We start from the raw sequence: 18,400 nt of genomic DNA on the forward strand, positions 1-18,400 counted from the left end.
AGATTTTGTCTCATTTGTATAGAATTTGTAATCAGCATTCTGACTATTGACTTGTGACTTTGTATACCTTGCTCTCGTTGCATAATAAATACATTCTGAACGTTTATGACTAGTCTTTGTTCTGTTTTGTTGGTTCACAAGGGGATTTCTTACATCGTTTGTCACGGCGAATTCTTAACCGTAACAATATCATGAGGAGTATGGAAGACTGACAACATGGGAAGTATGGAAGACTGACAACATGGGGAGTCTGTGAGGCTGACAACATGGGAAGTATGGAAGACTGACAACATGGGAAGTATGTGAGGCTGACAACATGTGAAGTATGGGAGACTGACAACATGAGGAGTATGTGAGGCTGACAACATGGGAAGTATGGGAGACTGACAACATGGGAAGTATGTGAGGCTGACAACATGGGAAGTATGGAAGACTGACAACATGGGGAGTATGTGAGGCTGACAACATGGGAAGTATGGGAGACTGACAACATGAGGAGTATGTGAGGCTGACAACATGGGAAGTATGGGAGACTGACAACATGGGGAGTATGTGAGGCTGACAACATGGGAAGTATGGGAGACTGACAACATGGGGAGTATGTGAGGCTGACAACATGGGAAGTATGGAAGACTGACAACAAGGGAAGTGTGGGAGGCTGACAACATGTGGAGTATGTGAGGCTGACAACATGGGAAGTATAGAAGACTGACAAGATGGGGAGTATGTGAGGCTGACAACATGGGAAGTATGGAAGACTGACAACATGGGGAGTATGTGAGGCTGACAACATAGGAAGTATGGGAGACTGACAACATGGGGAGTATGTGAGGCTGACAACATGGGAAGTATGGAAGACTGACAACATGGGGAGTATGTGAGGCTGACAACATGGGAAGTATGGAAGACTGACAACATGAGGAGTATGCGAGGCTGACAACATGGGAAGTATGGGAGACTGACAACATGGGGAGTATGTGAGGCTGACAACATGGGAAGTATGGAAGACTGACAACATGGGGAGTATGTGAGGCTGACAACATGGGAAGTATGGAAGACTGACAACATGAGGAGTATGTGAGGCTGACAACATGGGAAGTATGGAAGACTGACAACATGGGGAGTATGTGAGGCTGACAACATGGGAAGTATGGAAGACAGACAACATGGGAAGTATGGAAGACTGACAACATGGGGAGTATGGAAGACTGACAACATGAGGAGTATGGAAGACTGACAACATGGGAAGTATGGAAGACTGACAACATGGGGAGTATGGAAGACTGACAACATGGGGAGTATGTGAGGCTGACAACATGGGAAGTATGGGAGACTGACAACATGGGAAGTATGGAAGACTGACAACATGGGGAGTATCTGAGGCTGACAACATGGGAAGTATGGAAGACTGACAACATGGGGAGTATGTGAGGCTGACAGCATGGGAAGTATGGGAGACTGACAACATGGGAAGGATGGAAGACTGACAACATGGGAAGTATGGAAGACTGACAACATGGGGATTATGTGAGGCTGACAACATGGGAAGTATGGGAGACTGACAACATGGGAAGTATGGAAGACTGACAACACGGGAAGTATGGAAGACTGACAACAAGGGGAGTATGGAAGACTGACAACATGGGAAGCATGGAAGACTGACAACACGGGAAGTATGGAAGACTGACAACACGGGAAGTATGGAAGACTGACAACATGGGAAGTATGTGAGGCTGACAACATGGGGCGTATGGAAGACTGACAACATGGGAAGTATGGGAGAATGACATAATTAGGATTATGGAAGACTGACAACATGGGGAGTATGTGAGGCTGACAACATAGGAAGTATGGAAGACTGACAACATGGGGAGTATGGAAGACTGACAACATGGGGAGTATGTGAGGCTGACAACATGGGAAGTATGGGAGACTGACAACATGGGAAGTATGGAAGACTGACAACATGGGGAGTATGGAAGACTGACAACACGGGGAGTATGTGAGGCTGACAACATGGGGAGTATGTGAGGCTGACAACATGGGAAGTATGGGAGACTGACAACATGGGAAGTATGGAAGACTGACAACATGGGGAGTATGTGAGGCTGACAACATGGGAAGTATGGGAGACTGACAACATGGGAAGTATGGAAGACTGACAACATGGGAAGTATGGAAGACTGACAACATGGGGATTATGTGAGGCTGACAACATGGGAAGTATGGGAGACTGACAACATGGGAAGTATGGAAGACTGACAACACGGGAAGTATGGAAGACTGACAACAAGGGGAGTATGGAAGACTGCCAACATGGGAAGTATGGAAGACTGACAACACGGGAAGTATGGAAGACTGACAACACGGGAAGTATGGAAGACTGACAACATGGGAAGTATGGAAGACTGACAACGTGGGGATTATGGAAGACTGACAACATGGGAAGTATGGAAGACTGACAACATGGGAAGTATGGAAGACTGACAACGTGGGAAGTATGGAAGACTGACGTGGGAATTATGGAAGACTGACAACATGGGAAGTATGGAAGACTGACAACATGGGAAGTATGGAAGACTGACAACGTGGGGATTATGGAAGACTGACAACATGGGAAGTATGGAAGACTGACAACATGGGAAGTATGGAAGACTGACAACATGGGAAGTATGGAAGACTGACGTGGGGATTATGGAAGACTGACAACATGGGAAGTATGGAAGACTGACAACGTGGGGATTATGGAAGACTGACAACATGGGAAGTATGGAAGACTGACAACATGGGAAGTATGGGAGACTGACAACATGGGAAGTATGGAAGACTGACAACACGGGAAGTATGGAAGACTGACAACAAGGGGAGTATGGAAGACTGACAACATGGGAAGTATGGAAGACTGACAACATGGGAAGTATGGAAGACTGACAACACGGGAAGTATGGAAGACTGACAACACGGGAAGTATGGAAGACTGACAACATGGGAAGTATGGAAGACTGACAACGTGGGGATTATGGAAGACTGACAACATGGGAAGTATGGAAGACTGACAACATGGGAAGTATGGAAGACTGACAACGTGGGAAGTATGGAAGACTGACGTGGGAATTATGGAAGACTGACAACATGGGAAGTATGGAAGACTGACAACATGGGAAGTATGGAAGACTGACAACATGGGAAGTATGGAAGACTGACAACATGGGAAGAATGGAAGACTGACAACATGGGGAGTATGTGAGGCTGACAACATGGGAAGTATCGGAGACTGACAACATGGGGAGTATGGGTGACTGACAACATGGGACGTATGGAAGACTGACAACATGGGAAGTATGGAAGACTGACAACATGGGGATTATGGAAGACTGACAACATGGGAAGTATGGAAGACTGACAACATGGGAAGTATGGAAGACTGACAACATAGGGAGTATGTGAGGCTGACAACATGGGAAGTATGGGAGACTGACAACATGGGAAGTACAGGAGAATGACAACATGTGAAGTACAGGGAGAATGACAACATAGGAAGTATGGGAGAATGACAACATGGGAAGTACATGAAAGACTGACAACATGGGAAGTATGGGAGACTGACAACATCTGAAGTATGGGAAAATGATAACATTGGAAGTATGGGAGACTGACAACATGGAAAGTATGGGAGACTGACAACATGGAAAGTATGGGAGACTGACAACATGGGAAGTATGGGAGACTGACAACATGATAAGTTTGAGAAAAGAAATATTGTCTTGAGTAACCATCTCACCTCCTTCAGGCCTGGCATGCAGTGTAATGTGTTAGACTGAACCCTCTCCACCACATCCTTTAGATTCTGAGAGACCTGAAATGCTTTATAAGCATCAGGATGAAGACCTCCTAAACTGTAATCAAACATAACATGAAACTTATCAAAACGTAGCTAACAAAACACTTACAGATTCCTAAATGATTGGGTCTAGGTATCTGAATTTGTTTCCATTGAAGCCAATTCATACAAGTTTGAATTATCACAAATCTATTATCATAACACCCACGGACCTTTGCTTTGTGACCAGTTTGAAGAACAATGCTATGAATGGCCTTCAAATCAAATCTGACTGTTTTTTGCGTGGTTGAAAAATTCTAAAAAGTGACAATATCACCATTGCTCCTATTGTCATCCGATGAAATTACAGTATGCTTTCATTATTGAAGGGGTGGTGAGTGGGGTAGCCCGTTGCTGCTATTTAAAATGAAATAACCTTTCCTGCTAAGGGTTCCATTTTGATAGTCTTCAGATTAGAGAAAACATACTAGGGTTTGTGACTTTTAAGCCATGATCCCAAATCTCATTCAGAAGTGTGCGGGGGCAGTGTGTTGCCTTTGGGTACTATGTGTGACGTCCTTTTCTCCTTCTGCGACCTTGATGTTGCTTGAATGTTGCTTATAACTAGGTTCATTCATTATTGAACAAGCAAAAGTACTTATCTCCCCTAGTTGGGAGGCGATGTCTCTCTACAACTGGGAATGTGTCAGGACTTGCCCGTCTATTCTCATCGCTGCTGAAATCTTACCTGCTGAAGGTTCCATTTTGATAGTCTTCTGATTAGAGACAACATAACAGGGCTTGCTATTTTTAGGCCATGATTACAAATATGGATCCCATTCAGAAGTGTGTGAATTGTTTGATGTCACTATTAGAAACATCCCATCAGGACACCCAAGAAAATGGCTTTACACACTGAACCCTTGTGGGGAACTGAACCAAGGTCTTTAGCAAGACAAGTGAATGATTTAAACACTACCTTCTTTCAAGGATAGAAAGTCTGTGCAAGTTGATAATAACAGAGTGACTGAGTTTAGTTTAGCACCACTGGGAACAGCAGAAATGTATCCATGTGGGGAACTGAACCTGGGTGTTTCAGCGTGACAAGTGAATGCGTTAACCATAAGGCCACCCACCACCCCCATGTCCCTTCTGACATAAATTTTTGCTTGTCAACGGGTCTTGGGTATAAAAAAATCATATACTATAGATATAATACATTGGCCAATCAGGTAGGTAATAACTTACATATACTTTGCCTTTGCATTGATGCCAAGGTCATGTGTGATGAGGCGAACCACCATCATCAGATCATTGCTGGTGCATCTGAAACAAACAAGCCCATCACATGACCAAATTAGTAGATGGTGGATCAAAATCCACTTAGTGTTTGTTGGATCAGAGTGTGCTTAGTAAATGTTGGATCAATGTCTGTTTAGAATATGTTGGATCCATGTCTGTTTAGAAAATGTTGGATCAGAGTTTGTTCAGTAATGCCAGATAAGAGTTTCTTCAGTAATGCTGAACCTGAGTCTGTTTAGTAAATGTGGGATCCATGTCTGTTTAGTAAATTTTGGACCAGAGTTTTTCAGTAATGCTAGATCTCAGTTTGTTTAGTAATGTTGGATCCATGTCTGTTTAGAAAATGTAATTTTCTGAATAAAATTGAATAAACTCCTACTTATTGCTTATCTCCTCTTCACTGGCGAAGGTAGTGGAACACCTGAAATCCCTGAAGATCCCTTCTAAAAAAGAAGCGGACGTAAAATACACTCACCCATGTGTAGTCTCCCTTTTCCTGCACCAAGGTCAAGTGACCTGCTATGCTTGTTACTCTCTCCTTGCATATCGCCGGAAACGCCAACGGGAACGGCTGTCACAAATATGTCCAATAATTTTCCCCCCCAAACGGGAGCTTGTAATGGTGATAATATGGTCCTGCTCTTTTAATATTCATTGTAGATTCTGGGGGATCACCTCCAGTCGAGCTTATCTTCAGGTGAAGATTTCGTTGACTGGGATGTGTGATATCGAAAGTAACTAGCGTCCTACTAGTGTCTGATGCAACTAATTGTCAAGATATTGAAATCAAGACTAGTTGCAACCCTCCTTCATGTACAAGTATCTACATTACAAGTACAGGGTCCTAACCACTCATGCTAGTATGTTTAAGACACGTGCGTGGACTTTCCACCATTATACTCTGCAGAGCATATGGCTTCCACAAGTCACTTGATAAAACGGGTGAGTGATCTCAATGTCTTCTGGGAACTGTTAGTTGCTGAGCAACAACAAGTGGCTAAAACTGATGAATGCCAGAGACGTCCTCCGTGGCTATGTCTCGTAGGTAATGGTTGGCAAACACCGTGTTGACTTCCAAAAGCAGCCCTTCATTATAGTTGATAGCGAGCAATTCCATGTAGCACTACTGTAGAGGCCAAAGCTCTAACTTCATGTGGGTTGGAAGTTCGTGGAGGTTCCAATCCTGCTGCTTTAGAGGCCCTCAATATAACAGCTCTGATCCACACTTAGATAGTGTTGCGGGATACTTCCGTAGGTGTCTCAGTTGATATAGGGATAAACAGACACTAGAACCGCTGCCTTCTAGACTTAGTATATATCTTCAAGGCTCTCACGGGACATAAAGATAAATCTTGAGTATCCTGTGGTCCTAATATTGAAGATAATGATGGCATGTGAAATTGTCTATCCGGTTGACCTGGCAATTGATTTTTTCGCAATAAAATCCCATCGTAAACCCAGATGGGCTGTCTGTTGATTATTTGCATCAAAACTTGTGCGGTTAAAGTCTAGAGCATGAATTTCTGACATTCGTGCAGCTGTAGCCAAGGCAACTAAAAATAGCATCTTCTTAGTTAACAGTTCCATTGAGGTCTGATCGAGCGGTTCATACACATCACTTGTGAGATGTTGAAGTACGATGTTTAGATCCCATGCTGGAGCTCTAAATCTATGCTGTTGATCTTCCATCTTGAAAGAGTGAGTGAGTGAGTGAGTTTAGTTTTATGCCGCTTTTTAGCAATATTCCAGCAATATCACGGCGGGGGACACCAGAAAATGGGCTTTACACGTTGTACCCATGTGGGGAATCGAACCTGGGTCTTCGATGTGACGTACGAATGCTTTAACCATTAGCTAGGCTACCCTACCGCCCCCTATCTTGAAAGAGCGTAGTAAGGCAAGTAACTCAGGTACTTTAGTCAACTTGGTTCCTGTTTCCATAGTGACGACTGAGCTAAGAGCTGCTAAATATGTAGATAATGTAGAACCTTTCAGACCTCTGGACTGTCGTAGGTGACATAGAGATTCTGCTATCTGCGGATATGTAGCCTTCATCGCTGTGAAACCTTTCTTCTTGGCGTAGGTCTCAGACCGCTTCCATTTGTCATCATAAAGGGGGCGAGTAGATTTCCTTAAGGCTAAAGTAACTGCTTTCGCTGCTCTCGCCAAGTATCCTCTGTGTTTTTAACAGTTTCTAATACGCTTCACATGTGAAGTCGGAATACAGATGGGTTTCCATGCGCCTGTTTTGTGTGTTGGTGAATGAGAAGATTTTTCCAATATGGTAGTTGTAGTACTGGTTGTCATAACTCTTCTATGAGTGTTGGAAACCAATGTCTCGGCTAAAAAGGCGCGACCAAAGTCAGTTGTAGCCTCTTGGTCTGTTTTATTTTCTCGTTGACTTTTGGTAGCAGCACTGGAGGGGGAAATGCAAATGCTTTTAGTCCTTCCCATGGGATGCTGAGAGTGTCTGTTGCCCAGGCTAACAGATCCGGTACTGGTGATACAAACGTTGTTGTCTGTTTGTTGAACTTTGTTGCAAATAAGTCTATTTGTGGCGATCCGAATGTCTGGCTGATTAGTTGAAACGCCTCCCGATGCAGTATCCACTCTGTTGGTGATGGACGAAGAGGACAAGACAAGGCATCTGCCATAACGTTGCAAACTCCTAGAATGTGACACGCTTTTATTTGGAGATTCACCCTGTCGACTAGATCGAAATGTCAGGTGTAGAAGAGATGGTGATCTCGTTGACCCCTGTTTGTTTATGTAAACGGCCATTGTTGAGTTGTCTGTGTGTATCATCAGTACTTTGTCTTTCAACATTGTCGCCCAGTGATGCTTGCTCTCCTTTGATCCACATCCCTGCTGCTACTTCATTGTTTAGATGGGCTCCCTGTCCTTACATCGATGCATCTACCTAGCGATGGTTGTTGAATGCTGGCTCTATCATATAAGTCCCTGTGCAAACATTCGATCGGTGAGGCCACCAAAGTCAAAAAGGCTTCAGGTTGCCTGGGAGCAGAATCTGATCTCTGTTGTTGAGATAAAGATTCAAGAATCGTTGTACTGGACACAGCTGTAGTCTTCCTCTTCTGGTCATGTCTTGTGCTGACATGAGGAGACCCAAAAGACATTGCCATTGTCGAAGTGTCAGCGGAGAGAGTAGAGCTTGCTTTATCATGTCTTTAATCTTGACCCACCGGTCCTCTGGGATGACAATCTGATTCAAGGAAATTGAGATCTCACTGAGGTTCTAACTCCGACTTCATGTGGTTTACTAACCACCCCAGTTGTGTTAGTAGCCTCATGGTGAAATCTAACTGTAGTCTGAGTTGACGTTTCTTTTGATGTGCTTGTATGCCGTCGTCCAGATAAAAGGCACTGCGTAACCCCCTCAGGTGTAGATAGTTGACTATGGACTTGGTTACCCATGTAAACAGCCATGGAGCCAAAGATATTCCAAACTGTAGGACCTTCCATTGGTAGTGTTGACCGTTGAAAAGGAAGTGCAGATATTTCCTGGACTCTTGATGTATTGGGATGTGCAGGTATGCATCTTGTAAATCGATGTTGAGGCAGATGTACCATCTTGAAACACTCTGGTTTTTGAAGGAAGTTCTTGTTGAATACCTTCATGTTGTATATAAGTCCAAATTTCTCGCTCTTTGAACCATGGAGAACTTGGACTTAAGGGTGTAACATTGATTAGTCTGCTTAAGTACTGATGACAGTGTCAATAGACTTGATCATCATAACTATTCAATCTTCCCATCGAAAAGAGTAGGTGCTGACCATGGAACTTGATACAAAGGTTTGGTAAAGTTCTCACCCCATGACACTGTAGATAGGAGACCTTGTAGATGAAGTAAATTCAATCCTGCCGTAATAGACGCCATGAATTGCTGATCCTTCTTCTGAGTTACCAACGCTGACAGGATCATTCTTTCCTCCTCATTATCCGGATTACTGAACTTTGCAATGAGAGTTTCGTTGATGGCTCTCGAACGAGCCAGTCCAAAAAAAGTACGCCTCGTAGTGGTGTCGAGCTGTGCAAGCCTCTTGTCATCTACCTTATAAGATTTATTGTGGGCTGGACTGATGATCTTATACACAAATGGCTCCATATGATGTAGAGGGAAGCGACGCTTGTTGAACGACAACACATATTGTTGTTGAAACTTAGTTGCTGACTCAAATGCCGTAGATAACATCTCAGGATTCAAAGATATCAGAGGTAACAGAAAGAACATAAGTGTATCAATCCTTCATCATATAGGTATTAGCTTTATTAGCGTCCTTGGATGGTGAAGCTAAGTCAAGTCCATTCGTGATCCTTGATGTAACTTCAGTGGGGCTTCCTCTGATGATGACGCTCGATAATGTCTATCTTCATCCCTCCATGAATGTGAAACATTCATTCCATGCTGATGATCTCTCCTATAAGAGTCCATGGCTAAGGGGGTAATGACTGTCGACAGTGCCTTCGATGAACTGGGGAGAGTGACAAAGACCTTCTGCGTTGATGAGTGAGCCCGTGAACTCACTGAGCGGGAATCCTTACTGGTGCGAGTGCACTCATGCGAGTGTGTCTCCTCACTAGCGCGAGCGCACCCACACAAGCGCGAATCCTCACTCCTGTGAGTGCACTCACTCAGCGTGATTGGATCTCTCTCTCGACTGCAACGTGAAGAGGGGGACGCTGATGACGATCTTCTTCAAGTGTGTGCATACACGTCCTCTTCATCCTCCAGTGTGAGTGCCGATCTAGGTGAGTGCTCATGCCCAGCTGTAGTCAACGATGATGACAAGTGCAGTCACCTCTCCTCTTCTAAACGTTGTTCCATCAGATTCATCATCTGCGTTGTAAACTGTTGCACGAAGGCGCCTGGGTCGAATTGCTGCAAAGTTTGTAGCAACGGTTGAGCTGTAAAGTTGTCTGCTGTTGACGAAGTCTGCGTTGTCTCACGATTCTGCGTTGTCTGATGATTTTCCTCTGGGTTGAGAGGTGTAGAAAATGCCGTCAGGGTAGATCTAGATGATGTCATCCGATGACTGTGTTGGTTGATATCTACCTCGTCGTGTAGAATCAACAGTGGTTCGTTGAAGATAAGTCCTTCATGTAGAGTGACGATTTCTTCTCCAAACGATTTTCTGCGATGATTTCGAAGGAGATGATTTCGTCTTCGATGACCTAGACTTCTTCGGTTGAGACGGCCCTGCTTCTGAGGAAGATCTCTTCTGAGATACAGGGGATGACACGCCGGACCCTAGACATAGCCCCAGAGAGACGCCAGAATGAATCTTAGCAGACGTAGTTAACAAATTACCCGAATTTAAATCTCTTGTTTTAGACATGACTAATGCAAGCCGCCATTGTAAAGAAAGTAAATTCTGAATCAGACAATTCTATACAAAATTTACAACGATTATTAGAAGAACATACGGGTTTGCACGTCGGGCAAATTAAATGAGGATGAACCGCCGACAGCTGCAATCTACATGGTAGACACGATTTCATCAATTGGGACTAAGTCTCAGTTGAAGAAATACATGCTTAATATGACATAATTATGACAAATGACCAAAATTAAGAAAGGACCAAAATTATGACAAAAATGAAGAAAGAACTTATCGCCGTATCAGGACCCTCAGGTGCCTCCAGCCACCCACATCAGGCAATAAGGAGAGAGTGACAAGCATGGCTGGTCATGTGGCCTAGGGCGCTTGAAAATGGAGGCTACACATGGGTGAGTGTATTTTGCGTCCGCTTCTTTCTAGAAGGGAACTTCAAGGGATTTCAGGTGTTCCACTACCTTCGCCAGGGAAAAGGAGATAAGCAAGTAATGTTAGTAATGTTAAATTCATATCTCTTTAGTAAGTGTTGGTTCGATTTCTTTTTAGTAAATTTTGGATCTGAATCTGTTCAGAAAACATGGATGGCCAGCAGTGGCAATGCCCAAGGGTGTACATCTGCCAAACAATATATCTCAAATCACCTTGCAACAAGTTTTGTCAGTATTTTGTATCTTTCATTCTCCTTGGCGACACGAGACAAAGAAGTCAAGAGGTCTTCTGTCTGAAACACAAGATGATTATAGTCATTCTTCTACACATAATGGAGATGAATACATGAAATAACGGAGGCAACTGATGATTGTACGGGGGAAATTGATGGTTGAACATATATAAAGGATCACCCAATAGGTGTCTCACATCATTAATTAGAGATATAAAACAGTGTTTGGGTGTTTGCAAATGTAATACTAACAGCACAGCAATCCAAGCAGGAAACAAGAACAATACACCTTACATGTTAGCAGGATAACAAAATGGTTTCAGAATGGTTTCAGACACTCAAAATCTGCCATCCATAGGTTACGGGAAATAAATACAATCAGTCACCCTAGTATGATGAGACTGTAAGTGACTGCTAACATTCTGCTCCACAGAAACAGTGTACTGGACCTGTGGACAGGATAGGCTGGACATCTATAGTCATTCTGATGGCTGGATATCCATAATAAAAACAAGAATATTATATTACAAAGCCTATTAAGCCCTGGTTAACGAATCAGTCTCATCTCCCTTGAAAGTATATATGCCATGTTGCTTGTGTAGCCCTACAATCTCAACAAATGATTACCATCTTAACCTACTGGGTACCCACACAGAGCTGTTTGAACAAATTCATATTATGAGTAAAGCAATTGAAATTAGTCCTGTCGACAGGATTTGATGGACATCCATACTGATCCTGATGGCAGGATGTCCATATTATTATTAAAAACAAAAATATCATATTACAAAGTCTACTAAACCCTGGTCAACAGATTAGTCTCATCTCCCTGGAAGGTATACATAAACAAGCTGTCTGTGAGGTCCTGCAAAGTTAACAAACGATTACTGTCCCATCCCACCAAACACCCATATACAGCTCTCTGAACAAATTCATATCATGAACAAGTCACTTTGCCTGAGGCAACACCCATGTGGCACATGTGCTTCATTGCTGGGAAGGACTAATATCTTAGGAGACAAGTGTCCTAGTGAGGTCAGTTGTCCCAGGACAAAAATTGCCTACACATCCTATTGAGTAATCCCTTCACTTTGCACTGAAGCAAACACAACAACACTCCAGCACATTTCCTGTCATGACTGGCTGATAGAAAGGACACAGAATATTTCACTCACCTCTTGTAAGGTAAGGACACTTTTCTTCAATGGTGTCACGGTTTTGCTTTTATCAAAACACACCCTGACTGTTTCTGACACATCGCCCTGTACAAAGGTAAACCAACTTAAACACACTAGTGAATGAGTGAGTACAGTTTTATGCGCTTTTTGCAATACTCCATCAGATATCTTGGTGGGGATCCCAGAAACAGGCTTCAAATGGAAACACAGTACATGAAAGAATCCTTATCCTACCTCCTCCCACCTGTCTATCACTGAACACACTGAAACTGCATCAAATACCAAAACACATACCTGCTCTAGATCTTCTTCCATTGCTTTAAGATTCGTTCCAAATATCTGCAGACAAAATATTTCGTAAACATGACTCTCTCAGCCATTTTTTACATTGAGCCCACATTTAATTTTCTAATTTACTTGAAGTCAGTACCACAACATTTTTACATAAAGAAGAACCACAACAGCTCTGTTAAAGGCTCTTTGCAAATTTAGGGGTCAGCTGGACTTAAGTGCGTGAGATCTTCAAAACATTTACTAACCTGACTGAATAACTTGACAAGGTCTTTGTCAGTGAGGTTATACACGGTTTTCACAACACCAGGCAGCAAGAACTTCATCAACAGATAGACATCACCCTTGAAGCCAGCTGAAAGTGGCAAGAGTTGAAGACAAAACGAGTTGAAATCATAAACAAAGCCACACATACAAATGGCAACACATATTGTCTGGAATGACACTGTGAGTAATTCGGCTGCATGAGATATCTCTCATTGATCAACAGGAAACCTGGACAAAAAGGCTTGGTTCCAAATAAAAATATGAAGTAACTAATCTATTAATCTAACCTGGTACCTCCAACAAAGACAGTTTGTGAATGAGTATCTAATGCATTTCAACCTGACCTGAAATCTCAAACAAAACATGTCTAAAGCATGTGTGAAAGTTTAACCATAATGTCTTGAAAACAGTTTAGATAATCTGTATCAACTTACTGCCACCATTTCCCGTCTTCAAGAAGTCAGACACAATGGCGGTCTTGCCAGCACTGGTATCTTCGTCAGATAACTTTGCACAGAGACAACGGAACTGTCGGAATGAGTTGTCTGCCTTCACATTAGCATCTGAAAATTGGTGAAGCATGGGCGAGTCTTTATAAGGAACTGTAGCGAGTATGAGAGCTTGTATAAGGAACTGTAGTGAGTGAGTATCAGAGTCTGTATAAGGAACTGTAGTGAATGAGTGGGTGGGTGGGTGAGTATGAGAGCTTGTATAAGGAACTGTAGTGAGTAAGTATCAGCGTCTGTATAAGGAACTGTAGTGAGTAAGTATCAGAGTCTGTATAAGGAACTGTAGTGAATGAGTGAGTGGGTGAGTATCAGAGCTTGTCTAAAAAACTGTAGTGAGTGAGTGAGTATCAGAGCTTGTATAAGGAACTGTATTGAGTGGGTGATTACAAGGAACTGTTGTGAGTGAGTGAGTGAGTGAGTGGGTGGGAGAGTATGAGAGCTTGTATAAGGAACTGTTGTGAGTGGGTGAATATCGGGGCTTGTATCAGGAAATGGTGTGAATGAGTGAGTATCAAAGAGTGTGTTAGGAACTGTGAGTATCAAAGACTTTGTCAGGAACTGTAGTGAGTGAGTGAGAATCTGGGCTTGTATCAGGAAATGGTGTGAATGGATGAGTATCAAAGACTGTGTTAGGAACTGATGAGTATCAAAGACTGTGTTAGTAACTGTGAGTATCAAAGATTGTGTTAGGAACTGTAGTGAGTCAGTAGGTGAGTATCAGAACTTGTATAAAGAACTGGATTGACTGACTGAATGAGCTGGTGGTTGGGTGTGTATCTGCTTGTAGAAGCAACAGCAGTGAATGTTCTAAGCATATACAACTCAAAAGTTAAACAGTTGTCAGTAATTAAGGAACAGAATGGTCTTTAGGCAAGATCTAAATGCAGCTGTATTGTGCAATCTTCACAGACTGCGAAGTGGATCCTTATAACCGCTTTTCATGTTTTACATTTGCACTTCACCATTTGGCTCCAACCATACTGAAAAATAGCCCACAATACTTAATCTCTTCACAAAATTATCAATCAAAAATTTCAAAACTTAAAAAGAATTAGATGGGTTTTCTTACATTATGTCTTGAACCATTTAAAGTGTGATATACAAAAAGGACTCACCACTGATGAGTTTCAGAATTGTCTTCTTATCTTCCTGTTTTAGCTGATTAAACCAATACACATCATCAGGAGACTTGATCTTCTTGTCCCTTGGTTTGCCCTCGTCAAACGCCTTAAACATGCATGTAGGATGGTGCCAATATGTCAGATCACCCCACCCCTCATTATCTTCATCATAAAAGTTCTTAACATATTTACCAATTCTTAATGCTTTCTTATCAATATACTCATAACAATGTCTACAAAGTGATCTAGCTGATTTTGCATAGTTGACTATGAAATCACATCCAGCCATTGCAAAGTAAATATAAAATATTAAAACTGCAGCTGAATCTCATTGAAATGAGATGAACAGTTTCAGTGAGAGTTTATTGCTCCGGAATCAGAAATGGAAAACTGATGCATGGTTTAAGCAAAATGGGCAGATTCTGCAGTGATGGTTCCCGATGATAAAATGAAACTGATCCTGGATGGGCTTCTGATCATTCACTCTGGCTTCATCTGAAAAATATGAAAAAGGAGAAACTGTTATTTGGTGGATATTTTTATGAAACCTAGCCACATGTAAACCTTTGGGAGGATGGGTGACACTGTAGTCTAAGGTGCAGCTATACACAGTGTTGTCTCTTCAGGCCAGAAACTTGTGATCATGGGTTCAAATCCCTGCTCAACCCACTCGTTTCCTGGTCTGTCCGCACCATACCTATGTTCAAGAGTTGAATATGTAAAGAATTCACCTCTCTGGGTTATCAGTACACAGACAGGCCCACTTTCTTCAGTATAAGGTTTTCGGCCCCAAATACACACCTGGAAGATATCCCAGAATTCGTGACTGAACCGTGATCTCTACTGCGCCACTCACATGCACAACTGATAGTTGAAGTATAGACTGATCAACAAAAATTAAGTCATTTTTACTTCATTATTATGAAAACAAATGAAACACTTTGACGTTTAATTATCTGCCAGTGGTAAACAACGGTTAGGACTGAAAAATAACAAAGTCACTGTACGTCTTTGTTTTGTCTTATAACTATATTAAGTTTATTATCATATTTGAGCACATTTTGAAAGTAAATAGAAAAGAACCAAGCTCTTATACTTGTAATGAATTTATAACATGACTATAACATCTAAACATTGTATAGATTGCCAGCGTGAATCATATTTCACACACTCCCTGTTCGCGACCTAGTGAATGTTGTCTGTAACATAAGGTGCAGCTGAATGCGACAACAAATAAATAAAAACAAGATGCAAATATTAAATTTAAAACAGTCTAAAGTTAGAGCAACAATGTCAGGCTATTCTATTCTTCAGGAATGTATCCATCAATATCCACAGAAAAGAACGATATGTTATTCATCTGCAGCTGGTAGATAATCCTGCTCTATGCCATGTGATTTCAACAGTCTAATATGCAGAGAAGTTATACACTTAAGGTTTCAAGGTTTCAGGTTTTTTGCACTGGTGCTTAGTCTCATTGATAGCACACCTGGCAACTAATAGTATGATGTCCACTATTTTAAGTAATTTAGTTAGCCAATAATTATGAGCAAATAATCTATCAACATTGATTCTTGTTGTTTTTTACACCCGCAGTTCCCAGGGTGTAGACAGACTGATAAATCTACAAGCATAAACACTGCCTTTTGACACATTCGCTATTTAAGATAAAAGTAATGTATCAATCAGTGTCCTATTGGTTAAAACAGGGAGACTATATATAGATTGTAGATTATCCCTGGTTTCAGGAACTCAGCTTAAAAACACTCTTGCAACACTTACATGCCCATGTTACATAACATGTAATACATTTGCCACATCAGACCTTTATATTTATAATGTTGAGTATTTACTCCAGACAGGAGAAGTGCCAAATGGGAACCATTGTCATGTAATCTGAGTAGTGATAACACTGATTACACCTGTTATAAATTTGTTAACAGACACTCAAGTGAACGATGACAAATAACATGTATAGGTTTATACCACCAAACGCAGTCTACAGCAAGGGAGAAGCAATTGCTGTATAGCATGCAGCCTGAGAACACTTATGGGCCTAAACTGTTTGAAGGATCCAACAGAACTTCATTGTTACATAAGAAATACACATAAGCATTTGCTGTGTACTTCGGTAAACAGGTATAACCATTTTTTAAGAAGTTTTTCAGATCTTTCTGCCAATGGCAAGGTCATTGTTATAAGCTTACAGATTGAAATAAATGAAATGTGTACTAAATAGTACACATGATGTTTGCTATGAAAGTTGTCCAAACCTCAATACCTACAATAAAGCTTTGCGATCTATCAGACTTATACAAAACAAATGTGCCTTTAGACATAATATCTTTACATGGCATTAAAACCACAGAATTAGGATCAAACTGGATCAGTCACTATACCATCCAGGCATTAGAAAAAAGCCACATTGCTGGGGTGCTTTTATTACAGGGATATTTTCAAATAACAGCATATGATGGGAATCCAACCTTCTCAGTGTTTAGCGTGAAGAAATTGTGCCAATGTGGACAGTGGCCCAGTCCCTATGTGCATCACGGTCCAGGTAACAGGTGCTGACTAACTTGCAGCTTGATTTCGTAACTAGACTATTGGCAAGAAACATTAATCGCTCTGCATCAGTGCTCTTTTAAATCAATAAAACAGAATTAATTATGATACTGATTCAGTTATGGACAAACGTTACCGACCTGTTCACTGCCGGCGACCAATTGGTTATATAACAAGGTGGAAGAGAATTATGGCAGTATAAAGAGACATTCTCTCACAACTGTAACTGTTATCACCATTCAGAATTTCTAATACCATTCGTGCAATATAGGCATCTAAAAAAGTGGGCCTTTGAGAAGTCTCCTATCCCATTCCATCATTCTGTATACTACTTACTGAGGTACATGCAAAATTTGATGAAAATCGATGGAATAGTTTTCGAGGTATGGACTTTGAAGTGAGCATGGGTCGGTTGGGGGAGTAAAGGGCTCCTCCTAGTACTGTAGGTGTAGAGTTGCAGTGTGTTTGTGTGTCGCTTGGTTCAGTGTACTTGTGGTTGGCTGGCTACATTAAGCAGATAAAAATCATGACAAGAAACTACCATCACAAGGTGGGTGATGTGTAAGGGACCATGTGGTGAGGTACGATCATCAACTCCTCTCTGACGAATGCTCTCAGTTGTCCAATTTTCAAGAAGTACAAGTTGGGTTCGCCTTCATTGATGTTGTCCATGTTGTACTTTTTTCATGGACCATATCGGATCAGTGGCACGCTGTCTGCTGTCCTCCTCGTATTCGCCCGGCTGGTACAAGTGCCTAACACTGACCCGGTCTGGTAATGGTTTCTCTTCTGTTTTATCGTGACGTGCCCCCAGTGATGATTCGACGGATTTCACTTTGATGGCTTCGACGGATCTCTTGCCCAGGAATCTGGTGACTTTGTGGTTGATGGCATCCACCACTTGATGTATGTGTGCATATATGTATGCGCATGAGAGGTCAATTAATTATTCGATACATGCACATACTGCTTCTTGAGCTTGCTGTAGCAGAAGTCATACATCAAGTGTTTTTATAAATTGTCCACACAATATCTTGCTCCGACAGAATGCCGGGCTGGCGAGATGTTGTTGGGGATGCACGTTATTTTGCCTTCGACCTTCGTGATGGCCTGCATGATCAAATGGGATTGATCAAATCCATTATGAAACATGACGGGGATTTTGATGGTGTTGGGATCTCTTCTGTGCTTCAGGTTGCACACATTGTGGGCGATGCCTCTCTACTTGCCGTTGACATGTCAATGATCTCTCACGACATCCCTGTTCGGGGGCTGGTCGTAGCTTGTGGCAATTCTTAGCCTTTTAATGAGCGAGTTTAACCTTCGAC

At 42.0% G+C, this 18,400-nt stretch overlaps 1 protein-coding gene and 1 pseudogene across 3 annotated transcripts in view; both read right to left on the bottom strand.

Annotated features, from left to right (window-relative positions):
• LOC137268858 (DNA ligase 3-like) overlaps positions 1–18,400 on the bottom strand; it is a 60,583-nt gene that overhangs the window by 29,800 nt on the left and 12,383 nt on the right. For all 3 annotated transcript variants that reach the window (XM_067803434.1, XM_067803435.1, XM_067803433.1), the window contains exons 2-9: positions 14,502–15,002; positions 13,312–13,440; positions 12,859–12,965; positions 12,614–12,658; positions 12,317–12,403; positions 11,122–11,201; positions 5,069–5,146; positions 3,782–3,896 (exon numbers count right to left, since the gene is read on the bottom strand). In XM_067803434.1, the coding sequence (XP_067659535.1) occupies positions 3,782–3,896; positions 5,069–5,146; positions 11,122–11,201; positions 12,317–12,403; positions 12,614–12,658; positions 12,859–12,965; positions 13,312–13,440; positions 14,502–14,796 (936 nt within the window). In that variant the 5' untranslated portion in view covers positions 14,797–15,002. The remainder of the gene's footprint in view (positions 1–3,781; positions 3,897–5,068; positions 5,147–11,121; positions 11,202–12,316; positions 12,404–12,613; positions 12,659–12,858; positions 12,966–13,311; positions 13,441–14,501; positions 15,003–18,400) is intronic.
• On the bottom strand, positions 6,349–10,170 carry LOC137268716 (uncharacterized; annotated as a pseudogene).

The sequence above is a fragment of the Haliotis asinina genome, chromosome 16 (genome assembly GCF_037392515.1).
Source record: "Haliotis asinina isolate JCU_RB_2024 chromosome 16, JCU_Hal_asi_v2, whole genome shotgun sequence".
Classification (NCBI taxonomy): domain Eukaryota; kingdom Metazoa; phylum Mollusca; class Gastropoda; order Lepetellida; family Haliotidae; genus Haliotis; species Haliotis asinina.